General features: G+C 42.1%; 3 protein-coding genes across 5 annotated transcripts in view; 1 reads left to right on the top strand and 2 right to left on the bottom strand.

Annotated features, from left to right (window-relative positions):
* LOC125294094 (calcium-binding protein 7) overlaps positions 1 to 72 on the top strand; it is a 21,520-nt gene extending 21,448 nt beyond the window's left edge. For both annotated transcript variants that reach the window (XM_048242456.1, XM_048242455.1), the window contains one exon: positions 1 to 72. This exon is cut by the window's left edge and continues 2,537 nt beyond it. The gene's annotated coding sequence lies outside the window, so the exon portion shown is untranslated.
* Positions 73 to 14,465: 14,393 nt separating this feature from the next.
* zgc:112294 (transmembrane protein 17A) lies at positions 14,466 to 17,122 on the bottom strand. 2 transcript variants are annotated; one of them, XM_048244135.1, is made up of 4 exons: positions 16,968 to 17,122; positions 16,412 to 16,515; positions 15,379 to 15,492; positions 14,466 to 14,889 (listed from the first exon to the last, which is right to left on the bottom strand). In XM_048244135.1, the coding sequence occupies exons 1-4, from the start codon at positions 17,092 to 17,094 to the stop codon at positions 14,563 to 14,565; spliced, it is 672 nt and encodes a 223-aa protein (XP_048100092.1). In that variant the 5' UTR covers positions 17,095 to 17,122; the 3' UTR covers positions 14,466 to 14,562. The 2 variants fall into 2 exon arrangements, with proteins under 2 accessions (XP_048100092.1, XP_048100093.1); XM_048244136.1 differs by lacking the exon at positions 15,379 to 15,492.
* A 1,489-nt stretch (positions 17,123 to 18,611) lies between these two features.
* Positions 18,612 to 21,540, bottom strand: selenoe (selenoprotein e). Its single transcript, XM_048244183.1, has 4 exons — positions 21,333 to 21,540; positions 21,119 to 21,195; positions 19,448 to 19,526; positions 18,612 to 18,909 (listed from the first exon to the last, which is right to left on the bottom strand). Exons 1-4 carry the CDS (start codon positions 21,447 to 21,449, stop codon positions 18,766 to 18,768), a joined length of 417 nt encoding a protein of 138 aa, XP_048100140.1. The 5' UTR covers positions 21,450 to 21,540; the 3' UTR covers positions 18,612 to 18,765.
* Positions 21,541 to 22,289: the final 749 nt, after the last annotated feature.

Below are 22,289 nucleotides of genomic sequence, written 5' to 3'. Positions count from 1 at the left end.
TCTTGAGTGCACAAAATTGTGTCTTTCTGTGGTATGGTACCTGTATTTCATACAAATAAATGTTATATCAAACAGTGTCTTCAGATTTATATATACAAACTCTAAGTCTATTCAGTTTATTTAAAATCGCCCCCAATGTCTTTGAGTGGGAAATTATACGTCCATACCTTTTGTTTTGGCATGTTTTGTTTTTGGAACATTTTTGAGATGTCAGTGAAATGCATGTTAATACACAGTGCTATCACGCTCTTCACCAACCCCACTCCTGGCCATTTATGGAACTCAAACAACAAAGTTCCAATTTCCCTTTTGACACCACTGCTATTTTTATTTTCTTCACTTTGATTCTGACATGACGTGTGTTTCATTTTCCCATCTGCACCCAAGGGATGGTGGCCCATTCACGTCACCTTAAAAAAGTCACTAGGTGTGTCATGATCTTACAAGATGAATCTCATCTCCCTGGGCCTCTGAGGAGTTACCCACTGCAGTATCTGATAACAGCATCAGACCTTCCATCTGCCAGGTCAGCCTGAAAACATTCATCTCCTCGATGGAGTCTCGTTTGCGACACACTCGCCTGAGAAGTTGTACCAAATTGATTTCAGAGAGCGAGCAGCCACATAACCTACATGCAAGGTGGCTCAAGATAAAGCTCACCGCTGTTTTTACTCCATCTCCTATGCTCTCCCGCCACCACTGATGAATCACCATGTTTAGTAAACTCTCATTCACCACACATCCCTACCACACACACACACACACACACACACACACACACACACTACTACAATACACTTGTACTGCTCAATCCTCCAGCTGCTCAACTTAGAGTTGAAAGGACAGATCACTTATGATCCGGGAATAGGTTTCATTAAACAAAAGCTTAATATTTTGGAGCATAGTCTTTTGCTCTGCCATAGTGATGTGTTTGCAAATGTATGTGTGTGTGTGTGCATGTGTGTGTGTGTGTGTGTTTGTGTATGTATTTGTGTATCAGTGTGTGTGTGTGTGTGTGTGTGTGTGTGTGTGTGTGTGTGTGTGTGTGTGGTAGGGATGTGTGGTGAATGAGAGTTTACTAATTATGGTGATTCATCAGTGGTGGCGGGAGAGCATAGGAGATGGAGTAAAAACAGCGGTGAGCTTTATCTTGAGCCACCTTGCATGTAGGTTATGTGGCTGCTCGCTCTCTGAAATCAATTTGGTACAACTTCTCAGGCGAGTGTGTCACAAACGAGACTCCATCGAGCTGACAGACTGCATCCTGCTCCGGTTTATGTAAAGGAGCGCGCTGCACACACTACTTGAGGTTCCCTGGCAACAGAAGTGAAAACTTTTCGGGGCCCCAAGTGCCGTGCACACAGAGGAAAAATCACATCTTCGCTCGTGAGCTAAACGACAGCAACACCACTCACAAAGCTCCCTCACCAAAATCCCCTCTCTGTCAGAAACTAGAAACAGGTGCACAGAAAAACAAATTCCCCCCATTATCTCACATTACTTTTGTAAGTAATTTCCTTCCCTTCCCTGTGAACATGCCACCTGTGGTTCAGGAATATGCGTCAATGATTCCAAATGTGACTGGATGTTATTGACAGTGATCGAGTGGCTAATTTGTCCCTGTGAGCCAGAGGATGATGGAGCGTGCTGCATGGCTCTGGACGGGAGATTAGAACCAGGAGACTGATATTCCCTTTTTCAGCATGAGTTACTGATGCCAGTGGTGCCCTGAATGCATGTCAGTGAAAGATGGCATGTGGCCGCCACATCGGTCAGTGGAACAAGAGGCAATGGTCCACTGTTGCGTAAGCTACCAGCAATCACTGCTCCACTGAAACGGCAGGGGAGATAATAAAATCTAATATTCTGTGTATGAATACATAAGGTGCTCCATAGCCATCCAGTGGTATGAATGACAAGTATGAATGGCAATTATACTACACAGCCACAATGGCAAAGTGTATCATCGTGAGACTCCAAGTGCATGTGTGACCTGTCACTTGTCAAACTGTAAGCAGAAACCAAAGTAAAAATATAAAGAAAATAAATGCAACAATGATTTACCCAGAGTCACACAATGAATGAATTAGCCATACGTATCAATCTCAGGCTGCCTCTGGTCATTGAGAAATGTAGATTTACTGCTTACTGCTTTGAGGCTTATCTCAAGTTTAATACCACAGTTCAGCAACCTGTACTGACCTGAGGCACTGCTAATGGGCTGATTGCCGAGAAATTACTCAGATGTTCGAATCACTGAAAGACCACAAACCACACATGGGGTAAAAGGATTTCATTTTTTAGTCTAGCTAATAAACGATCCAATCGATTTCTCACATGGCCAGACATTTTAATTGCATTTTAATCTCACTCTGCCTCACCGCGGGTCAGAGTCGCTGGCTTGATGCCATCGATTCAATCAATCATCTTGCACATTACAGTTGGTGGGCCATTTTTGCCTTTAATGTGAGACTGCAGACTCAACCCCTAGCTCCTCATCAGAACTGCACTCACAGCTATGCCAGCAGTCCTCTGAGAGATCTGGCTATTCAGGTCTGGGGGTGACTTTTATCTGCTGGGCAGGGGTGGGCAGGGAAGGAGTGCTCCAGGCAGATAACACAGAAAGATGAAAAGCCCTGAGAAGGACTGCAGTCCAGCGACAGGATGATGGGCTCTCTCACAAAGGACGCAATTTGCTCCCTAGAATTGTATCTCGGGCTGCTCAGAGAAGGCTTTATGTCACATCAATCAATCAATCAATCAATCAATTAATCAATCAATCAATCAATCAATCAGACAGTGTGTCTGTCAATCAATCAATCAATCAATCAAACAGTCAGTCAGTCAGTCATGGGTGACATAAGCATAGATATCTCGTGGTATACAACATGCATTAAAAACATGTTTTTCTACATAAAAACATACTTAAGTTCTATTCCAGTGTGATACACACTGTACATCTTTTAAATATGGTTTGCTAGACATTAGATATTATATTTTAGTTTGAAGGAAAAATCTTCGATGGGAATCTACCTGCTCTTGACAGCCTTATGCAGTACACATAATGACACTGAGTCCATTGGTAAAATGATGTAGGAAGTAGAAAGTCAATCAAAATACACCCTGCCAATGGGGGTGGAAAGCCCTGTTTGAGATGTCACCCTGAGCAGCCTGTATGACACATGAATCATTTTAGCACACTGGCAGGTGAGCTACTTGGTGGGAGTGCATAAACTGCAAACAGGGGCTCGATCATGCTGGGAAACACTCCCTTCTTTTGCACTGCTGGTGGAAGGAAATGCAATATACCATAAGAGTGTTTACGTAAATCACCATCTCAGGCAATTACATCCAGACTATTCCAACAATACTTACATCATGCATACAGGACCCTTCATTAGCTATAGACAGTATCAGGACATGTACTATTGGCCGTAAAAAGTTAGAGTTTGGATTTCTACTGTATGTAAAGCTACAATTTGGATTTCTTGTTGGAAACTGTCATGCAACTAATTCATGACACCAAACCACATCGCTTGATGGTGACCCAGATAAGTTAACAGCATTAGTGCAATTGTGTTGTTTACTTTGCGAGACACCCAGCTTAATCTTCAAATTGAGATCAGTGGCCTGTTGCTAAAGGGAGCAGTTCCTCAAAATAATTGACAAGCATGGGCTGATTATTCACAACAATGTTTGTCCTGCTACTCTGAGCCTCTTGCTAATGTAACATTGCTATGGATTAGCACCTTGGAAAAAACCCGTCGATCAAGCTGTCTCTGTCAACAAAGATGCTCCTTAAACCTTGGAGTCAGGCCTTGTCCCCTTGTGTCAGAGTGGCTGTGGTCAATTTGTCTTGTGTTTCTTCCACGGGTTTTGTTTACACTGATAGGGTGATAGGGATGGCCTCCTTGTTGTCTTGTGATTTCCTGTGGGATCTTTTTGTTATTGTTTGGTTAAGTCTGAATTCATATCTTCAAGAAACTTTTTTTCAGCTGGATTTTGGAGAGTAGAAAACTGAATCAAGTGTGTGTGTGTGTGTGTGTGTGTGTGTGTCTGCATATGTGGGATAGTGTGTATGAAAGGATCAAATAACAGCAGATAAAATAACTCATTAATTTCCTCACCACACACCAATAAATCACAGCGTTTCCCCGTTCCACAGGCATAGCGAGAAAAGAAATCAAGGAATTCCATACCCCATCAACATAAATCAACTTTTTGCCCAATAGTCCAGGGGCATGGTGTTAATCAAAAAACTTGATATGAGTCCCAGTCTGTCATGTTTCACAGAAAGCTCAGCCCAAAGTCAAAGATGGCAAAATTGTAAATTTCTTCCTTTTGTACCAGACGGAAATCCATCCGGCTATTTGACATCCGTAAATAAATAAAACATGATAGCATGGAAATGTAGTATGGCATAAATACATTTATGACAAGAGAAAAAATGGAGTCAGAACGAGGATAACCACCACAGAGTGCATTTTGAGATCTTCTAACAAACACAAAGATAACCTTTTACAGTACCTGTACACAAACGGTCAGTCACGGCTTAAGAGACTTGTACCCTTTGGTTCTCCAGTTTGTTGTTCATAATGACCTTTTGAAGACAACCTGGTGCTTGTGAAAGTCCAAAAGCTTTTATTATTACTCTCTTGGTATATGGAATCCTCTATCATAATAAAACCTCTTACTTGAGACACTTAATATAAGTACAATATGGAAGCTAATGGCAAAGTCTCCCTATTCTATGTTTATTCTATGTTTGCCAATCGAGTTAAATATTTGGTAGTGGAGGAAGTGGCATTTGATTTCAGAGTTGCACTTTTTACCTTTTACACGGTGACAGCTCATGTTTGATTCCAGCACTGCAGACTGGCACTAAACAAAAGGTAATGTGCCACTCTCCACTGACATGAGAAAAAGATCCATCCCAGTACATGAGCTTAAGAACGGTACTGGCTCATGAATTCTGAGGTAACTCTTTTTTTCTTCTTCTTCTGAGCAGTAATGTTGTAATTCTCAGAAGGTTCCTGCCTCGTCGGTAGTGTAACTCTGTCATAAGTGGCCTGTCCATGTGAGGGCCGGGATCTGTCCGCCGCAAATTTGGATCTGGCTTTCCTCCACACGGTGCACACAAATATCCAACTCTGCAAGTCTAAGGCCATGCGGCGCAACCAATTACTTGGGCGCTGATGGGAATGTTCTGCCCCAGCAAGCATTACACCTCGGCATTTCGGTGAGTTAGATAGGATATTAACAGGCATGGCCATTCGCAATAACTGTGCCGCGTGTCCGGGGTGATTTAGAAGCTGATCCCTTCTCAATTCCAAGATGAATGAGAGCCTCTCACATCTGCATTAATGATGGAATCTTAGTCCCCCCACCTCTGAAAATCAGCACCTGGACTTTATTAATCATTCAACGGGGATGGCTCCGATCTCAAAAAAAGGCACGACTCCAATTAGTTTTGAAGTGCTCACCAATCAAGTATGATCTGTTTGCAATAACTGACTGCAGAGATGGCCAGAGCGCCATCCCCCCAACAGAGATCGCGTGTTGACTTTGGAAAGTAATTGAAAACGTATGTCGCACTGAACGCCTAGTGCATCAGAATCATTTCAAGTGTTACAGGGGGGCGGGGGGGTCTCCTCAGATGCGCTGTTTGTCTTGCTGCAGCTGCTGACGGTGCAGGTGATGGGTTGGTGGTGGGTGGTTGGGTGATGACGCGCGCGCACTCCACTTGCTCAAAAGTACAACGGTCGCCTGTGGGCCAGCTGAGGGAGGTTAGCGCAGAGAGTCAGTCGCCACAGCTGCATTCTGATGGCTTCACACAGAGCACACAGTGAAGCACACACACACACACACACACACACACACACACACACACACGCAAACAATTAAATTACACTGACCGCCCCATCCTGCCCCTTGTATCCCCCTCCACATCTTCCCCTGCTTTTCTTTCCTCTGGAGAGCCCAACAGTAGATCTCTGACCTTGACTCTACGACCTTCTTCCAACTGCACTAACGTCACAGCCTGGTACAGACCGACAGCCACCATTTGCTGCTCGAGTCCCAGCAAAATGCCTATTAATTAGACTCCTGGCTGGATTTCTTAGTGATAGGAGACTTTAAAGGTGAGCCATCATTGGATGGGGAACTCTGCGCGCAGGTTGTCTTCTGGCGTCACATTAAAAGTCTCTCCAGAGCTGATGGTGCTCTAAAAAAAGAAACAAATTGGAATAGAATGAGATTCGGGATGAAATTATATATCTCGGGGTACTGATGTCTAAAGGTCTGAAGGTCTATTCAGATTGTTGTTTAGTGTAACAGACAGTTATGTGGGGCTAAGTTGGTGTTGTTCTATTTAGACTGCTTTGTTTTGTGTCGAGAAAATAGATAAATGTCATCATATCAGATCGTTGTTTAGTGTAATAGACAGTTATGTGGGGCTAAGTTGGTGTTGTTATATTTAGACTGCTTTGTTTTGTGTCGAAAATATAGATAAATATCATGTAATCATGGACAGCTGCTGCTGAGCGCTCATAAATTAATGACATACGCTTAGTCTCATTCATCCTTAATTACGCGCAGTGTCACCCATTTCCGTGACACCTTTTAAGCCTGTCGCATCAGTAATATCTGATGCTAATCTCGTTGCCACATTGTGAGGCTGTGCACCCAGTCTGGGAGGGCAGACAAGGGGCTAAATCAATAGAGGGACTCCTCAAACTTCCACTTTTAATGGAATATAAACTGCCTGCACGCCAGGAGAGCCGTGGCCTTTTGAGATACAGCCGGCGGAACACTAATTGGAAAAAGTAGAGATAGACCTATAGACACTGGGCTGAGTCTAAGCTCTGTGTAGCTCCACAGAGTGTTTTCAAAGCTCTGCTGTTAAACTATGTAAACAACAGCAGATGCTTGTTCATGTCAGCGTGTTTGTTGTAGCTCAGTGCTAAAGTGAGATGCAAGCAGTGGTAAGGCCAAAGTGTGAGGTGGAGGCCCAGGGAAACTATATCATTCACATGGAAGGCTTGCCTATAGTGCATACTGTATGAGTCACTTGATGAGGCCTTCTGAAGTAATGCGTTGTAATATTAAGGTAGTTCTTTAAGGTACAAAACATTATGCCATATTAGTCAGTAGCATTTTGTCAAGCAAACGGGGGATGAAAAGCAAACAGAAAACTGCTTGCTTTGCAGGGATTTTAGTCACACAGACACACACACACACACACACACACACACACACACAAACACAGACATATATGCATCCACACCTCCGTCAATTCTATCTCAACTGTGCACTAAACTAAAATGAAACGACCAGACATTTTGGCTGTGGTGGGTTCTGAGTAATAACGAAGTACATGTTTTTTTTTTTTTTTTTTAAAGTTCATTTTAGTGAAGCAATTTATTTTATCTTGGCCGCCCCTGGGCTGGCTGTACTGCGGCAAACAGACTTTAAATTTCACTAGACGTCGGGTGTCAGCATGTTTTCCTAAACTAGGTGTCAACTTGATGGTGGATCCTCTGAAAAAAGCAAATGTGTTTCCCCTGTGGTGCTTCTACAGAGACTCTTCTTTAACCACTGTCACTTTGCCATATTGTAAATGAGTTCAATCTGCTCCTATCCTTCAGCTCAAGTTAATCCTGGAGTGTTTTAGAATATAATTTCCTTCTTACATGGTGATGCATGATAGGTAAAGTGAACAGATAGGTGACAGGGAACTCTGCAGCAGTAAATGGCTAAACTTATTGGATTTAGGGTGGATGAATGGATGGATGGATTGATGGATGGATAGAGGGATGGTCATAGGGATGGATGGATGACTAAATTGAAACAGAATATAAAAAAAGGAAATTATATGCTTCCTGAAATTGAGCCTGGAAAGTTTCAGTGATCACTTTTTGATGCAGCCAAAACAATGTAACTCCTCTGCAGACTTATTACTTCTCGGCTGCTCGGCTAACATCCCCATTATTCTCTCACCACCAACAGCCACAGAACTTATTTTTAGCCTGTGACCCATTTCTCCTCTAATTTGTCAGACATTAGCTGGATAAAAATTCAAGATGCATTTTTTTTTTTCTCATTCTGTCTCAAATTCTCAAGAGTCTCCGGGGATGTCAGAGGAGAGGAACTGAGAAAGTTGAGGTGTTGACGAGGAGAAATTCTCATTTCAAAGATCAGAATGTGTCACACACAGACATCCCGACTCTGGGATTAAATCAAATCTCTGCCCACACTCCTGGAGCTTGACATGTCAGCTGCTGAGATTTTATTATTTATGGAACAGACTCTTGCTTAGTCACAGCACAAAAGTATATACACAGTCATGTGCGTCTGCACATGTCCGAGGATGATGTTTTGGTTTTTATTTGTCCTATTATTACTCATTCCATCCGCGTTCTCCCTATGTCACCATTTATTAAACCAGTAGGCCTACTATTGCACTTCTTTCCCCATTACCAGTAGCTAACTTAGCTTGGGCCTGCCTGCAGGGTGTATCTGTGAAGACATAACCTGAGGTGTCGGTCCCTATAGAAATGCACAAATAGCTGTAGCTCCCGGATCAAAAGGCCCATTCTGAGTTCAGTGTCACCAGGGAAGAGCAGGGGCTCGGTGTCCAACTCGGGGATGACACTGAGGCAAGCTGATAAGTAATTATCCACAGTGCCCTCTCTGCCTCCCCTGGTCCTCACAGCTTTGCATTCATTGACATTCAGTAGATACCATGGAGCCCAGAGATATATTACAGCTCTTTCTGCGGCAGTGGTTGTTACCACAAAGAACAGGCATTCTCGCTCAAATGAAACATAAATTATAATGGTTTTCCCGTGGTGTTTCATGTCATTATTGTCAATTAAAACGTATTCCACTGCCCCCACAGCAGTTTGGGCAGTAGCGATTACAGGAGGTAAGAAATGCTGTACTTAAGAGTTATGAGTTGTGAAATTACAACACTTTAATCATTTTTCTATGACTATAACTTTAGGCTTGTTTTATTTATAAGGCTTTGCATTACAAAGTATTTGAGCTTGATGTGAGATCTGCATTTTCAATTATACCTGGGGATGAGATTATAGGCACTAGCTATGATTTATTCATGAGTTTTATTCTTTATTCTTATGGACTTATTGCCAATGACATACTGCATCACCCCCAAGAACTTTATTTGGCTGTTTGAAAACAGCACAGAGCTATATAATTAGGATAAACTTAGAACCCCAGCATGTCAACTTGTGTTTCATTGCTGTGGTAAAGTCTCTGGTGAAACATTACCGGACATTTTGAACAACACTTGTGACATCACTAACAGGGCTTGTTGTTGCTTAAGTCTGTTTTGTGATGTTTGGCTCTTGTCCAGAAGACAGGTAGATAGTTCAGATTCCGTTCACAGTGCAAAGCCTAGCCTTAAACATAATGTGGAGCTGAAAAGTCCTTCTTTGCCGTTCATCATTGCTGACAACTGATAACAAGGCAAAGCAAGGCCAGGCAAGTTTATTGGTGTAGCACATGTCAGACACAGGGGTAATTCAATGTGCTTTACATAAACAAAAGCAAAGAAAAATAGTGAACAAAAGCATAAAATGACATTAATAGTAAAGTACATAAAAGACACTGCGTACTACGAAGTGGAGATATGTACAGTATACAGGATGTTGTGGAGGAGCGAGTTTGTGAATGATATGCCTATAATGAATTTCCAACACTGAGAAAATGAGTAGGAAAAATTGGATGTAAAAAAAAGAAAAAAAAAACTGTCCATCCAAACAGTATGAATGGCATACTGAAGCCATCCACTGAGTGATGCTATCAATCACTTTCCCATTTCACATAAAAATGGCCTATTTTACACATCATGTCAGAAAGAGAGAGAGATAAAGTGAGAGAGGACAAAAGAGAGAGCGAGAGGGGCAAAGGCAGAGATTGAAAGGAAAGATTGCTGCCTCTCCCAAAAGACCTTAAAAACACTCTGGGAAGGCCTCCCATTCTCACCACCCCACCCCACACATACCCCTCATCATTAAATCACGTGAGTGGGAGATGGGAGGTTCCTGCTGTACAGGTACACCTTTGGAACTCACCTTCACTGACAAGTAGCTGTTAAACCTGAGGCTGCTGTCCCATAGAACCATTCAGCACCTCATTCAGCACCTCATTGAGCTCAATGCAAATCAAACCAGCTAATAGGCTAACTGAAATAAAACCATGCCAATCTCTAGGTATGGTGAAGGGTATGTGATCATGTGGGGCTATTTTAATTCCAAAGGCCAAGGGAACTTTATCAGGATGCATAGTATCCAGGATCCATGAAATAACTGTCCTTTAAAAATAAAAATCTGCCTGCCTCTATGGGAATTTAACATAGGGGTACCAATACTTAGACCATTTGATAGATGGCAATACTTTTATTTATTTATGATACATTATTCATTCACAAAGAAAATTGGTGTCCTTAAAGGTTGGATGTTTCCTCATTTTTTTACTTAAGGCATTAAGATCCATTTCCAAAAGATGATTTTATATTCCTCTTTTTAGTCAACTTTAGCAGAGGTGGCAATAATTCTGAAGGGTACTGTAGCATCTATACACTTAGTCAATGGCTGATGAAAAATACACTAGATTATCTTGACAGATATCAGTGAAGATGGACCTTTACCTCTCTTTGTCTTCTAACTTTGTTTATTTTTTTCCATTCAGAAGAGACAGGACACAGAAGATGACATTGCATCCATGAGCAGGTTTACGAAACAAGTGAATTACACCAGTCACTGGGCCGGTGACATGGACTAATACTGCACAAGAGTAAGTGGGAGTCATCTTGCATTTTCTGTCATTTCCAATGAGCTGCGGTAAGCTGCCTGCAGCCCCCGAGGTCTCGGCTAGAGATTTGTGATGGGGGAGGATGAGGATGTCACTACAGACCTATCAGTATGGGACCTGACAGCTGCTTCTCATTATTGCTCAGCTCACTGCATCGGCAGTGGTCCCATGGACCAGAGTGCATGATCACTTCAGAACCGGATCGGGTCATAATTACAAAAAAGGGGGGTGGGGGTTGGGTGTGTGTGTGTGTTTGGGGGGGGACCAGCACATGCAGCAGAACTCTGTGCACATTTTCTGTTGGGAGCGCGGGCAAGCACAAGGGAAACAATGTGTTGGGCGAGATAGAGGCAGGGGCCTGGGCCTGCCTCTCCAAGCCTATTATTCAGGGATCTCCACCAAAGACAGGCAATTTGATGAAGAAAATCCTTAAGGGCCACGCAACAAATGGGCTCGAAATCTCCAGGGGGGGATTTCTTTTCTTTCATTCTTTCTTTCTTCGTACAACCCCCCCCAGTCCCCAGCCCCCTTCACCTTCTTAAAACCCCACACCTTCCTCAACTCCACATTCCATTCATTCCTTTTCAGGAGCGATGGGGTCCAAACGTATGAAGTAGCGCTGATGAAAAGCACTGAAAGGCCAAATCTCAGTGCTGTAATCACTCACCATAGAGGAGCCAATGTCTGAGAAGACTAGTAAAGGGGGTCTCGGAAATCCATTTTACTCTCACTAAAATGTTTTTCCTTTTCTCACTTGCCTCAAATTAATACAAAAATTATACACAATCCCAATTGGGTCTGGTACACCACATTGGGTGCATTTTTAAGGATTTCAGAATAATTTCCTTGACCGCTCATGCTAGTGGTGTTCTGTTGAATATGTTGAATACGCCAATGAAAGAATCTCTGAGATGATTTATGAACCAAATGACATGGCTGCTGCATGGTTTTGCCACCTGCAATTATTTGTAAATGTATTTAGTCACACTTACTAAGTCCTCTCAATGTCCTACTCCTGCAGCTGTTTCCAAGCCTCAAGTCTTGCATCCTCTCACCTTGGTTACTCAATGACTGAGTGTTTCACACTGACAAGTCTGCAATAACAAAATATACTTTGGTCAGTAAATGCACGTCTGTATCCACATTGCACTACTGCCATTACGCTACAGTTTATTGCGTGTGTGTGTGTGTGTGTGTGTGTGTGTATGTATATGTGTGTGTGCATGCAAATATACAAAAGCCAAACAGGTACAGGCATAAATTAATCATAGGTCAAATTAGACGCTGCTCCAGAATGAATTTAATGTGCACATGCACACATTCACAAGTGGTGGTCATAAGGGTCCAAGCAGTTTTGAAATGTCTGTTGCAGTGTGTATCGGCAGCTTGTCTTATCTTCCTTTTCAGACCGCCACGTGAGCCAGACGAGGGGAATGCTTGACGCACGTTCAAATGTAGAAATAATAATCCAAAACTTTCAACTTAAATAGGATTCTCTATCCCTCTAAACCTAACTGAAAACTATCCTAGATAGGGTATGAATGCAAATCAATGTAAATGAAGGTCCTTTATCCTATACTCTTAATATGAATCTCAAATAGCGTGAAATAGCGTGGTCAAAAAACTGTTCGTTCTCCCGCTGACTAGCGTTTTCCTAATCAAGCACCTCCCTAGGCCACACTTCCTGTCAGTCTATATAGTCTTCCTGCAGGTGTCGTGGCTTGTGTTGTCAGAACCAGCAGGGGGAGATGACAATAAGTAAACTAAAACAAAAAGATAAATTGGCCCTAACACAGTGCAAAGACTAGGACAGTGAATCAGCATGGCAAATTTTGTACATTTTTAAAAGATATTGGCACATGCATGTCTAGGGATTAATGTCAATTGCAACCTCCTGTGAATGTACCAGTAATGACTAATGCAGCATATCAGATTTCATTAGCTTCGATCCTTTAGATTAGATACTGGCAAAAGTTGCCGCTACACCACAAATGAGTCACAATTGGCTGGGTTGATGTGTCTCCTTGAGACCAACATACCACAACAATTTTGAAATCTTGGGTGCAGTGGTTATTGAGTTATTCAGTGCAATCTGTTTCCGATCTACCTGACCTTTAGGGGGTGGTAGACCAAAAGCCTCAATTCCTTATCAGAGTAGTGGTGCTGCATGCCTGCCAGCATTTCATGAGTGCTAGTGTTCTGGTGTCCCAGGAATCGTTTACAAAACCTATAGTATCCCACCGCTAGCAGCAGTCATAATGAGTAAGTCCTATTGGATTCCCGTCCGTATTTAAGAGCCACATTTAATCTCCATTCATTGTCTCCCAGGGTTAATTTGAAGGCCATTGAAATGTGACAGTTATGTATCAGATGACCTCCTCAATGAAAATTCGGAGTTATTATTTAGGCAATATGGCCATGCAATGTTTCTGAACACAGAACAATTTCCGTTGTGCTTGTACTGTGTCCATTAGCTATGTGACCACCTGAGGAGTCTTTGTCTGACAGCCTTTCCCCACTTTTCCTATCTCCTGGCCTGGCTCAGCTTGCCGTTCTGATTGCCAAAGAAATGCAGCCCTATCTGGCTGGCTTAATTCCACATTACCTATCGTTTCCAGATCTCTCAGGCCGGGCCCAGAACACATAATGGAATGATTCCTGCACTTTAGTCACACATGAGTCTGGCCACTTTATCTAATCTCCAAACCAATTACATGTCTATTTCCCCCCTAAGACTCATTTCTGGCCTGACCCACATCAATCCCACATATATCAAATACTAGAGAGATTCCCATTTAATTTCCGCCCACTGCGGAATTTCTGTTTTACCCCAATCATATTATGCCGTATGAACGTTTTTCCGAACTAATGTGAGGTGAAAAATCCTCAGTTATCCAAAATCAACATTTTTAACTTATTACATTTTAGCCAATTTTATGTCCTGCGGAATTTCTCTTTATTGCAGAGGGCCATTTTAACCACAGTTTGGGATGTAGCCACCTATCCTCTGTAACCATTTATATATGAACATAGGAAATACCAGCACCAGTTTCACTTGTTCATATTAAAACATGTCACACGAAAGGGGTACAAATGAAAATGAATGCTGCATTACACATATCAGCAACAAGGGAATACATCTTGAATAAGTCCTTGACAAATTGAAGCCTTGCTGCAGATACAAAAGAATCACTGATACAATCCTTTAGTGCCACCATGTGGGTACATGCCAGCCACACTCATCCCCATCTACCACTATAAGCCTCATGGACCACACGACGATTAGCATGCCACACTCAAAGTGATGGCATGTCTCTCCTAGGGGAGGCATTCATTTCTCAATGAGGTAATTAATCTCTTTGATGGCATTTTTATCTCCCTGTAACCCCCACACACACACACACACCCACACACACACACACACACACACACACACACACACACACACACACACACACACACACACACACACACACACACACACACACACACACACCCCACACACACACACACACACACACACACACACACGCACACACACACACACCCACACACACACACACACACACACACACCCCCCACACACACACATACACGCACACACACACACACACACACACACACACACCCCACACACACACACACACACACACACACACACACACACACACACACACACACACACACACACACAGCCCCTCCAGTGACTATTCAGCATTTGTCTGCTCAGTAGGGCGGCATATCGTCGACCGTGGGCATGGGCAGGACGCTCCTGCCATAGTAGGAGGTGGCGAAGGCGTGCGCCATGTCCATGGGGTGAAGGCTCTCGACCTCAGCGAACTGGCGCAGGTGGAACTGCAGCGTGAGCTTGCGGCTCATGTTGCGCAGCGCCAGGAAGGACGCCAGCGCCTCGGTCAGCACGAAGATCAGGTAGACGCCGTGCACGGCGCGCTCCAGAGGCGCGATGAGAATGGCCTCGTCGGTCAGGAAGAACAGCAGGATGGGCAGCTGGAAGAAGAAAGTGAGGAGCCAGAAGCCGGCCAACTCTGGCACCTGATGAAAGACGCGGTGGAGAGGAGCAACGGGAGAGAGAGAGAGAGAGAGAGAGAGAGAGAGAGGAGTAAGGGCTCCCCTTAGTGGTCATAGCAACTCAGTGGGGGGGGATTATGAACGCACATGGCCATGGTACTCACATACACCCTTATACACACACACACACACACACACACACACACACACACACACACACACACACACACACACACACGTCACATGACGTGTATAAATGCATACAGTACAGTACATACATACTCTCATGCTCAGGTGCCAAAACAGAAATTCACTAGGAGACAGGCACATACAGTAAACATAGTCAGACTCCCTCAGACACATAGTGCTGCATCAGTACAATCAGTACCAGATTCAGAATCATATTTCTAACATGTATCAGGCTGTGAATACAACCATACAGGCCTCTAAAGCTGCAGTATATTTTGTGTAACTGTATAACTGTAAGAATATATTTCTATAACTCACACTTACCTTTTCCTCTAGGTTGCCAACATAACCTAGGTAGATTCTCATGATCTCAAAGATGGTCAGGAGGACCACACCTGTCACTAGAAGGCACTGGTAGTAGGTTGGCAACAGAGCAAACTGTGGAGAAGAAACCACAGCACTAGAATTATACAGTTTTTCTCAGTCGCTTTGGTGCTTTTTGCAGATCAGAATGAAAATTCTCATAACTATTAGTTCAACCTCCACAACATTTAGTCATTTGTGCACATCATAGTAGCAAATTCTCCTTCCTCTGAACAAATTGAACATGCTTTTGGACATGTATCAGTTGCTTTCATACAATTCTCTGCTGTTTTTTAACATTATCATTTGCTTATGTCATGTCAGTCAAAACAAACTATACTTATGGATACTAAATAGTCGTTCCCTAAAAAACTAATAGTCTTCATTTCATTGCTTGAGTCATTACATACAAAATTGTTGAACTAGTTATCAAATTCTGTCACAATGCTGTAGAATTGCAAAGAGCATACAGTAAAAATGTACGTATTCAGTGTCTTGTACTCACTTACTCCCCTAACTACAGCAATGTGTAACTTTACTGTAGTTTTCAAATGGCTGTACAAGTAGTGTATAGTGCTGTCTTGAGCATGTTCAGGTAGTGTCACCTTTTTTTCTGCCCTTTTTTTGCATTGGAAAACACTGAGAGAACTGTCATAATGAAAACATGACAAAGCCATTTGACTATCTTGTTCATAAACGATGGTGTCAAGACTTCTCATTTTGATGACACTGACAGTTTCATTGACATGAATACGTGCTTTTGAGGAATGGACTATCCATTTTGAGCAAGTGACGTGCTTTTGCAGGTCATCCACTAGGTTTTGCAGTTTGCACTAATTGTTTTGAGAAAGGCACTAACTGCTGTGCAAATGTTAATAGTGATGTGAGAATTGCACCAAAGCGACTGAGAAAAACTGTAATTATAATTGAATAAACATCTGTTCTGACCTAAATCAATTCAACATCAACCCCATCATTATAATTACTTACTCACCTTTAACTCGAGCATGACCACCTCTGAGATGAACCAGAATGGAAAGAAATACATATTGAAGTACATCAACATTTGCAGAGGTAAATGGGCCACCACCTCGTTGTCTGAAAATGTCACAGAATATACATATAATAGAATAAGCATTGATTTGTTTAAAACTGAATATTACGTCAGATATTACGTAATTCTATAATCAATGTCCTGCTAAAATGTAAAACAACAGTCTTTTACACATGTTGTGTAATTGGCCAACAAGAGGACAGAGGAGGACAGAAATAACATTCTGAATGTCTGGCTGTGTTTTTGTGTGTTTGTGTCTGCAGTGTACACAGACAGACAAACAGACAGACAGACAGACATATAGATAGATAGATAGATAGATAGATAGACAGATAGACAGATAGATAGATAGATAGATAGATAGATAGATAGATAGATAGATAGATAGATAGATAGATAGATAGATAGATGCTTTATTGATCCCCATGGGGAAATGCAAGACACACAATATGTGCTGGTGTGCTTACTTGAGATGACACAGAGGGTTCACCCATACCTGCTTTGTCGCTATTGTCCCTGAAATCGCAGCTATCTCTGGTCCTGTTGTTGGCAAACACGGAGCCACTGAGGTTTGCCAAGCCTAGGCGGATATTCTGAGGTAGGGGGGTGTAGAAGACCGGCATGCTATCCCTGGCTCAGCAGGCAAACCCTGCTTACTGCTGTGTTGTGAGCGGGAGCAGGCAGGTTGTTTTTCCTTTGCTTGGCTGCAGGATTAGAGGTGGACAGCCTGTCTAATCAGATTAAATCAGACAGGCCAGTCTGACATGGGATTAAGCAGCACTCACCACCTGCGATCACACTCCCCACGCCTGGGTTATTAGGTCTTATTCAATCATTTCAAAAACTTGGTTGTGCAACATCTGTATGTGCTTTCTGGGTATAACTTTGTGCAGGTTCTATGTGATCATGTAATGCATTCAGAGCTGCCTAGAGAGAGATAGAGAGAGAAAGAGAGAGAGGAGGAGGGGGGGGTCATCATGATGATGCCAATTGGGCAGGGATAGAAGGTGGCATGGGGTGAGTAAAGGAGCAAGGGCTGACTTACCGGTCTCTATAAAAAGCTTAGTTAAGGGTGCAGTTGTTTTGGTTTGAATGTTGTTTACAGTACACAATATAAACTGATATGGCCTTGTGTATTCTAGTTAACAATAGCTTGTAGCAGCTAGTTAAGCACTACCCTAGTTCAACTTAAAAAGAGCACTGAACACATGAGAGGAAGGATGGAAAGAGAAGGCAGTGCGTCATTTATCAGAAATAAGGACCAATCTGTACATCCGTCAAGTCAGTGTTTTCCTGGCTGTTCTGTGTAATCAGGTTTCTTTACCTAACTGAGATCAGCTCACCTCTGCACTCCCTTTGTCTGTCAGATATTCAGCCATTTAGCATAGCATTGTCTAGTTTGTAACAAGTGATCATTTTGCATAAAAGTGAGTGATAGTGATATTACTGTAGCCAAACAATGTCTATTTATGTTTAATGCATTTTGAGAATTCTTGAATATCATATATTATGATTACGGCCTTGCTTTGTTTTACAATTAGACAGAGAGCTATATGTAAGTGACTGCAATGAGCATTATTAATAGGTTCATCATGTTTCGATAGGTTCATAATTAAGTTTATAATTTTGGTTTTGGTTTTATAATGTTTTAATATCCAGAATATTTTTTAATCTTTCAGATGACTATTGTTTATTATAATGTAGGCTAATGTCGATGTAAAATGCTGACTCATTGCTTGCCATGAGGTGGGATTCACTGGTGGTGACTGTGTTATCTATCCCCTTCACAACATCTTGGCATGCCAGAGAAGTAGCTGGGGCGGATGGCTCATCTCAATGTACTGCAGAACTGAACGGTTCAGGAGATCTTTTGTCCCCACATCCATCAGGGTTCATAACCCCACATTCAGTGGCAGGAGCTCATGACCAGGACCTGTTGATTGCTCGTTCTCTCTCTCTCTCTCTCTCTCTCTCAATCTCATCCCATGCTCTCTCTATGTCTCACCATCACCCACTGACTGAACAACATGCTTTTATGTTCTTATTATTTGACTATTTTACTTCTAAGTAATTGTTGTCTATTTCCTATCTAATCTTTAATACTATAAATGGCTCATATCCCATTATCACATTTTTCATATTTATTTATCAAATAATTGGTACAGTGTATTTCAGCAATGTCCAACAACAGCATGCTTAATTCATCAGTGTCAGGACCTGGCTTGTGCTAAAGCCTTTGGGTCCTGACCGTCATTGTTAGCAGTGCAGTGGCAAAGCTTGGCCACAAGGTGTCATTACAGTTCATCTCGCGGTGCCCTGAGAGGGAAGTGCTGGTATTCTTCGGGAACGTCCTCTCCCTTCATCGACCTCTTGTAGAAGCCCAGGGAGTCCAGCAGTTTTTCGATTTCCCTCACCTTCATCTTCTTCACTTTAACTGTCTGTTAAAATAGCATACATATTCAGACACAATTGGTAACTTTTAATGATGTTTGATTAGCTAGCCTAGGTCGACCTCTCTTAGGCCTACTACACTACAGTTAGCTCCTGCACATTGGCAGTTGGACAGAATCTGTGTTGATCCGCCACTTCACGGTAGGCTCACACGCTTATTTTGGATGGTCCTCTCCAGTGTATCAAGAAACATAACATATTATAAAGGTAACTTACTGAGTGCCATAGATGTTGTGCTCACAAGCATAGGCTACAGAGGGTCTGGATTTTCCAGGCTATAGGCTAACACTGGTGCAACTAAAATCCAATGGTCTTGTAACACTGACTTTGAACATTCACTTTACCACAGAATTTATTGATTTATCAGGTAGGCTACTACAGTATACAACTCCATACAGGTAAGATAAGTTCTAAATGCAGTGTGGCCCCCACCTCATGAAACATTTCGAATTGAATTCTCACTTCAATCTCACTTCAGAAGAACTGCTGTAGGCATACAGATGAAGAGAAAAATCAGCACTTTACCTTGACAACCTCGTCTTTATCATTGTAGAAAATTAACCTGGGGTTCTTGTTCTCTGATGAATCATACTCTAGGTTATGACTGAAGTCGGAAGGTCAAGGCATGTTAACATATGAATAAATAAACAACAGTTTGACAGGCTTATGTAGTAGCATAATGCAAGTAATTGATTGTAGACCTTTACAATTTTCTGGCACCAGCTGGTGTCTGGTACAGTTCCTCAGGCGTTGAAATTCTGTTGCAGTTCTTTGTAAATTATTAATTTGATGTAATGCCCAACACTAACTTCAGGTCCACAGTAAGGGCATGGAAGCAGAGTAAGAAGTAATAGCAGGGATGGACAATGTTTATGATACATGTATTTAAAATATGTATTTCGAATAGAAAATAGTATTGTGTAATTTGTATTTTATTGGGTTGAAGAAAATAGCTTCATATTTTGTATCAAAATACTTTATAGGTGTGCATTTTTGCAGTTTAAAAATACCGACAAATATTTTTGGTAAAAACAATACTTTTGGTGATGTGATGACACATAAAAATGCATGTAAAAATACAAAACAATTAATGTAGCCTCTGACTGGTTGCTGGAAGTTGCTCACACACACAATACACCCCCTCTCTCACACCAACCAAGTTTTTTCAGAAGTCTTTTTCTAGAGAACTTTAGCCATCAGAACACATGGAACCGGTTATGTAGTTCCCCTGCAACAATCCTTATTTATGCCCCTTGGCAACAATGATAATCCTTATTTATGCCCCTTGGCATCAATATAACCTCATTTAGTACTTACACGGTCCCCACAACTAAAAGGGTCCTGATCCTATCTGATCAACAGCTTTATTGATGCAATATCAAGCCTTCTGGGCATGCATTGACAATGTCAGAGATTTCATTCTCCGTATTATATGTAAGTGTACTATGAGTTTGAAGCTGTTATTTTAAGGTAATAGAACTGCATTAGGTTGCTTTAAGCCCACATTCCGTGGCTCTCAATAGGTTCGGTGGTTAGTTCATAGTACTTGACAAGTTCAGTGATGACTTTTTGAGTACATCTCTGATATAATAGGCTATGAGATGCAACAGGCAGGTCAGAATAGTTGATCTGTTGACTGTTTGTAGATGTATGGCATGTCTCGTAGGCAGAGAAAAGCTGTTTAGAGTAGATGTAGAGTATTAATGGTATTTAAAAAAAAAAAAAAAAAAAAAAAAAAAAAAGTATCTTGTTTTGATACATGGCGTGGCTACTGTATTTTGTAGTTTACTTTGATACGCTTAAAATTAGGGTATTCAACATTTTATTTAAAAATGCATTTTGCCCATCCCTGAGTAATAGTAAGCAGGATATATTAGATTAAACCTCTTCCATAAATAAGATAGATAGATAAGATAGATCCTGTCCTATAAAAGCCTAAACTACAAAGACTAAACTAAAAATAATTTTATAAAGCAAAGCCAGAGAATTGAAAGCTTCCACCCAGATTTAGCATTTCCAATGTATTCAGAATGTCTTGTTGCGTAGGCACTGCAAGAGGATCAACATGAGCCTCCTTGGTGCAGTGAATTTGCAGAATGCTAAACGCTACCTAACCCCCAAGCTCAAAATGATATGTGGTAATTACAGGCAACATATGCTCATAATCCTTATCCGGCCGTTTTCTAATAAGGATACTACAAGGCCCAGCGCTCCATGAGGAATTTGTAGAGCTCAGGCATTTTCTTGATGGCTCATCCAACTACACTGGGAGCCTGGGGTGAGCGGAGCAGACAGATTGAGAACAGGTTAGCATGCTCAGCTCGTGACATTACACAGAAAGAAAAAAAGCGCAACCCCAAGTACAACACCCCTGGGGTCCCTGTCATATTAGCCTGCCCCAATGGCTTACCATCAGTTTCCCCTTGGCTATGACAAGCTCTTCCCCTGGCGATATCTCGGAAGCGTTTTTTGCAGCCCCGTCTCTTGAGCAGAGGACCAGGAGTCCGACCAGTAGCGTGGCCCACATGCTTGAGGCTAGCCGTGTGGCTTTGCCAGCTGCTTCTCTGCGGTTTGAGGCTTCACCTGAGCAGAGGGCAGATATGGAGGGTGGATGGAGGGTGGTGGTCGTTGTGGTTGCAACACGTCGTCCCCACGTGTGGCTTTGCATGTGTCACTGTGCCATTGGCCCACACAGTATTGGAAGGGAATTCGGATCTAAATCTAAATTTTTAAGGAACATGCAATTGACTGTACACAGGATATTTAATGTACTATTACAGCTTGTCAGTTTGCAGTTTAAAAAGTGTAATAAGGGAAAAAAAATGGGTTCTCCTCTCTTCATTGCTGGGTTGTTCGCAGTCCTTGAAAGCATCTGCGCTGCATGCAGATTTTTCTCACACCCTCGTGTTGATGAATAACCCATTTTCATCTACAAATTTGAATTATGGCCCCACTCCTTGAAGTGCGTGCTCACAGCTGCATTCTTGCCCCACACAACAATGCTGACATAAAGATGGATACTGAATCAAAAAAGCGAATGAAAGACTCCATGTTACACTAGCAAATTTGATCTCTATTAGAAACATCTGATTCCTGAGCGGCATTCTTCATTGCTGTCTCAGCTGTGACTCAATTAGATTTATTCACAAAACTAAAGCCATCACAGCTTGAGAAGATACTTTGTATTTGAATCATATGCTATTCATTCTTTAATAGAATGACTTTGTTTAACAGCATGTTGACTGTTTTTCAGTGCCTCAAGGGGTGCTGTGGGCTCTCAATCTATTCTAGCATCATGTCCTTATTGTGCAGTGCATGGGCAATATATATATATATATAACAAAAAACAAAAAAAACACTGACAGGC

Source organism: Alosa alosa, chromosome 5 (genome assembly GCF_017589495.1).
Source record: "Alosa alosa isolate M-15738 ecotype Scorff River chromosome 5, AALO_Geno_1.1, whole genome shotgun sequence".
NCBI classification, from domain to species: Eukaryota; Metazoa; Chordata; class Actinopteri; order Clupeiformes; family Clupeidae; genus Alosa; species Alosa alosa.
The sequence above is the reverse complement of the archived record's forward strand: the minus strand, read 5'-3'. Positions and strand labels throughout refer to the sequence as shown.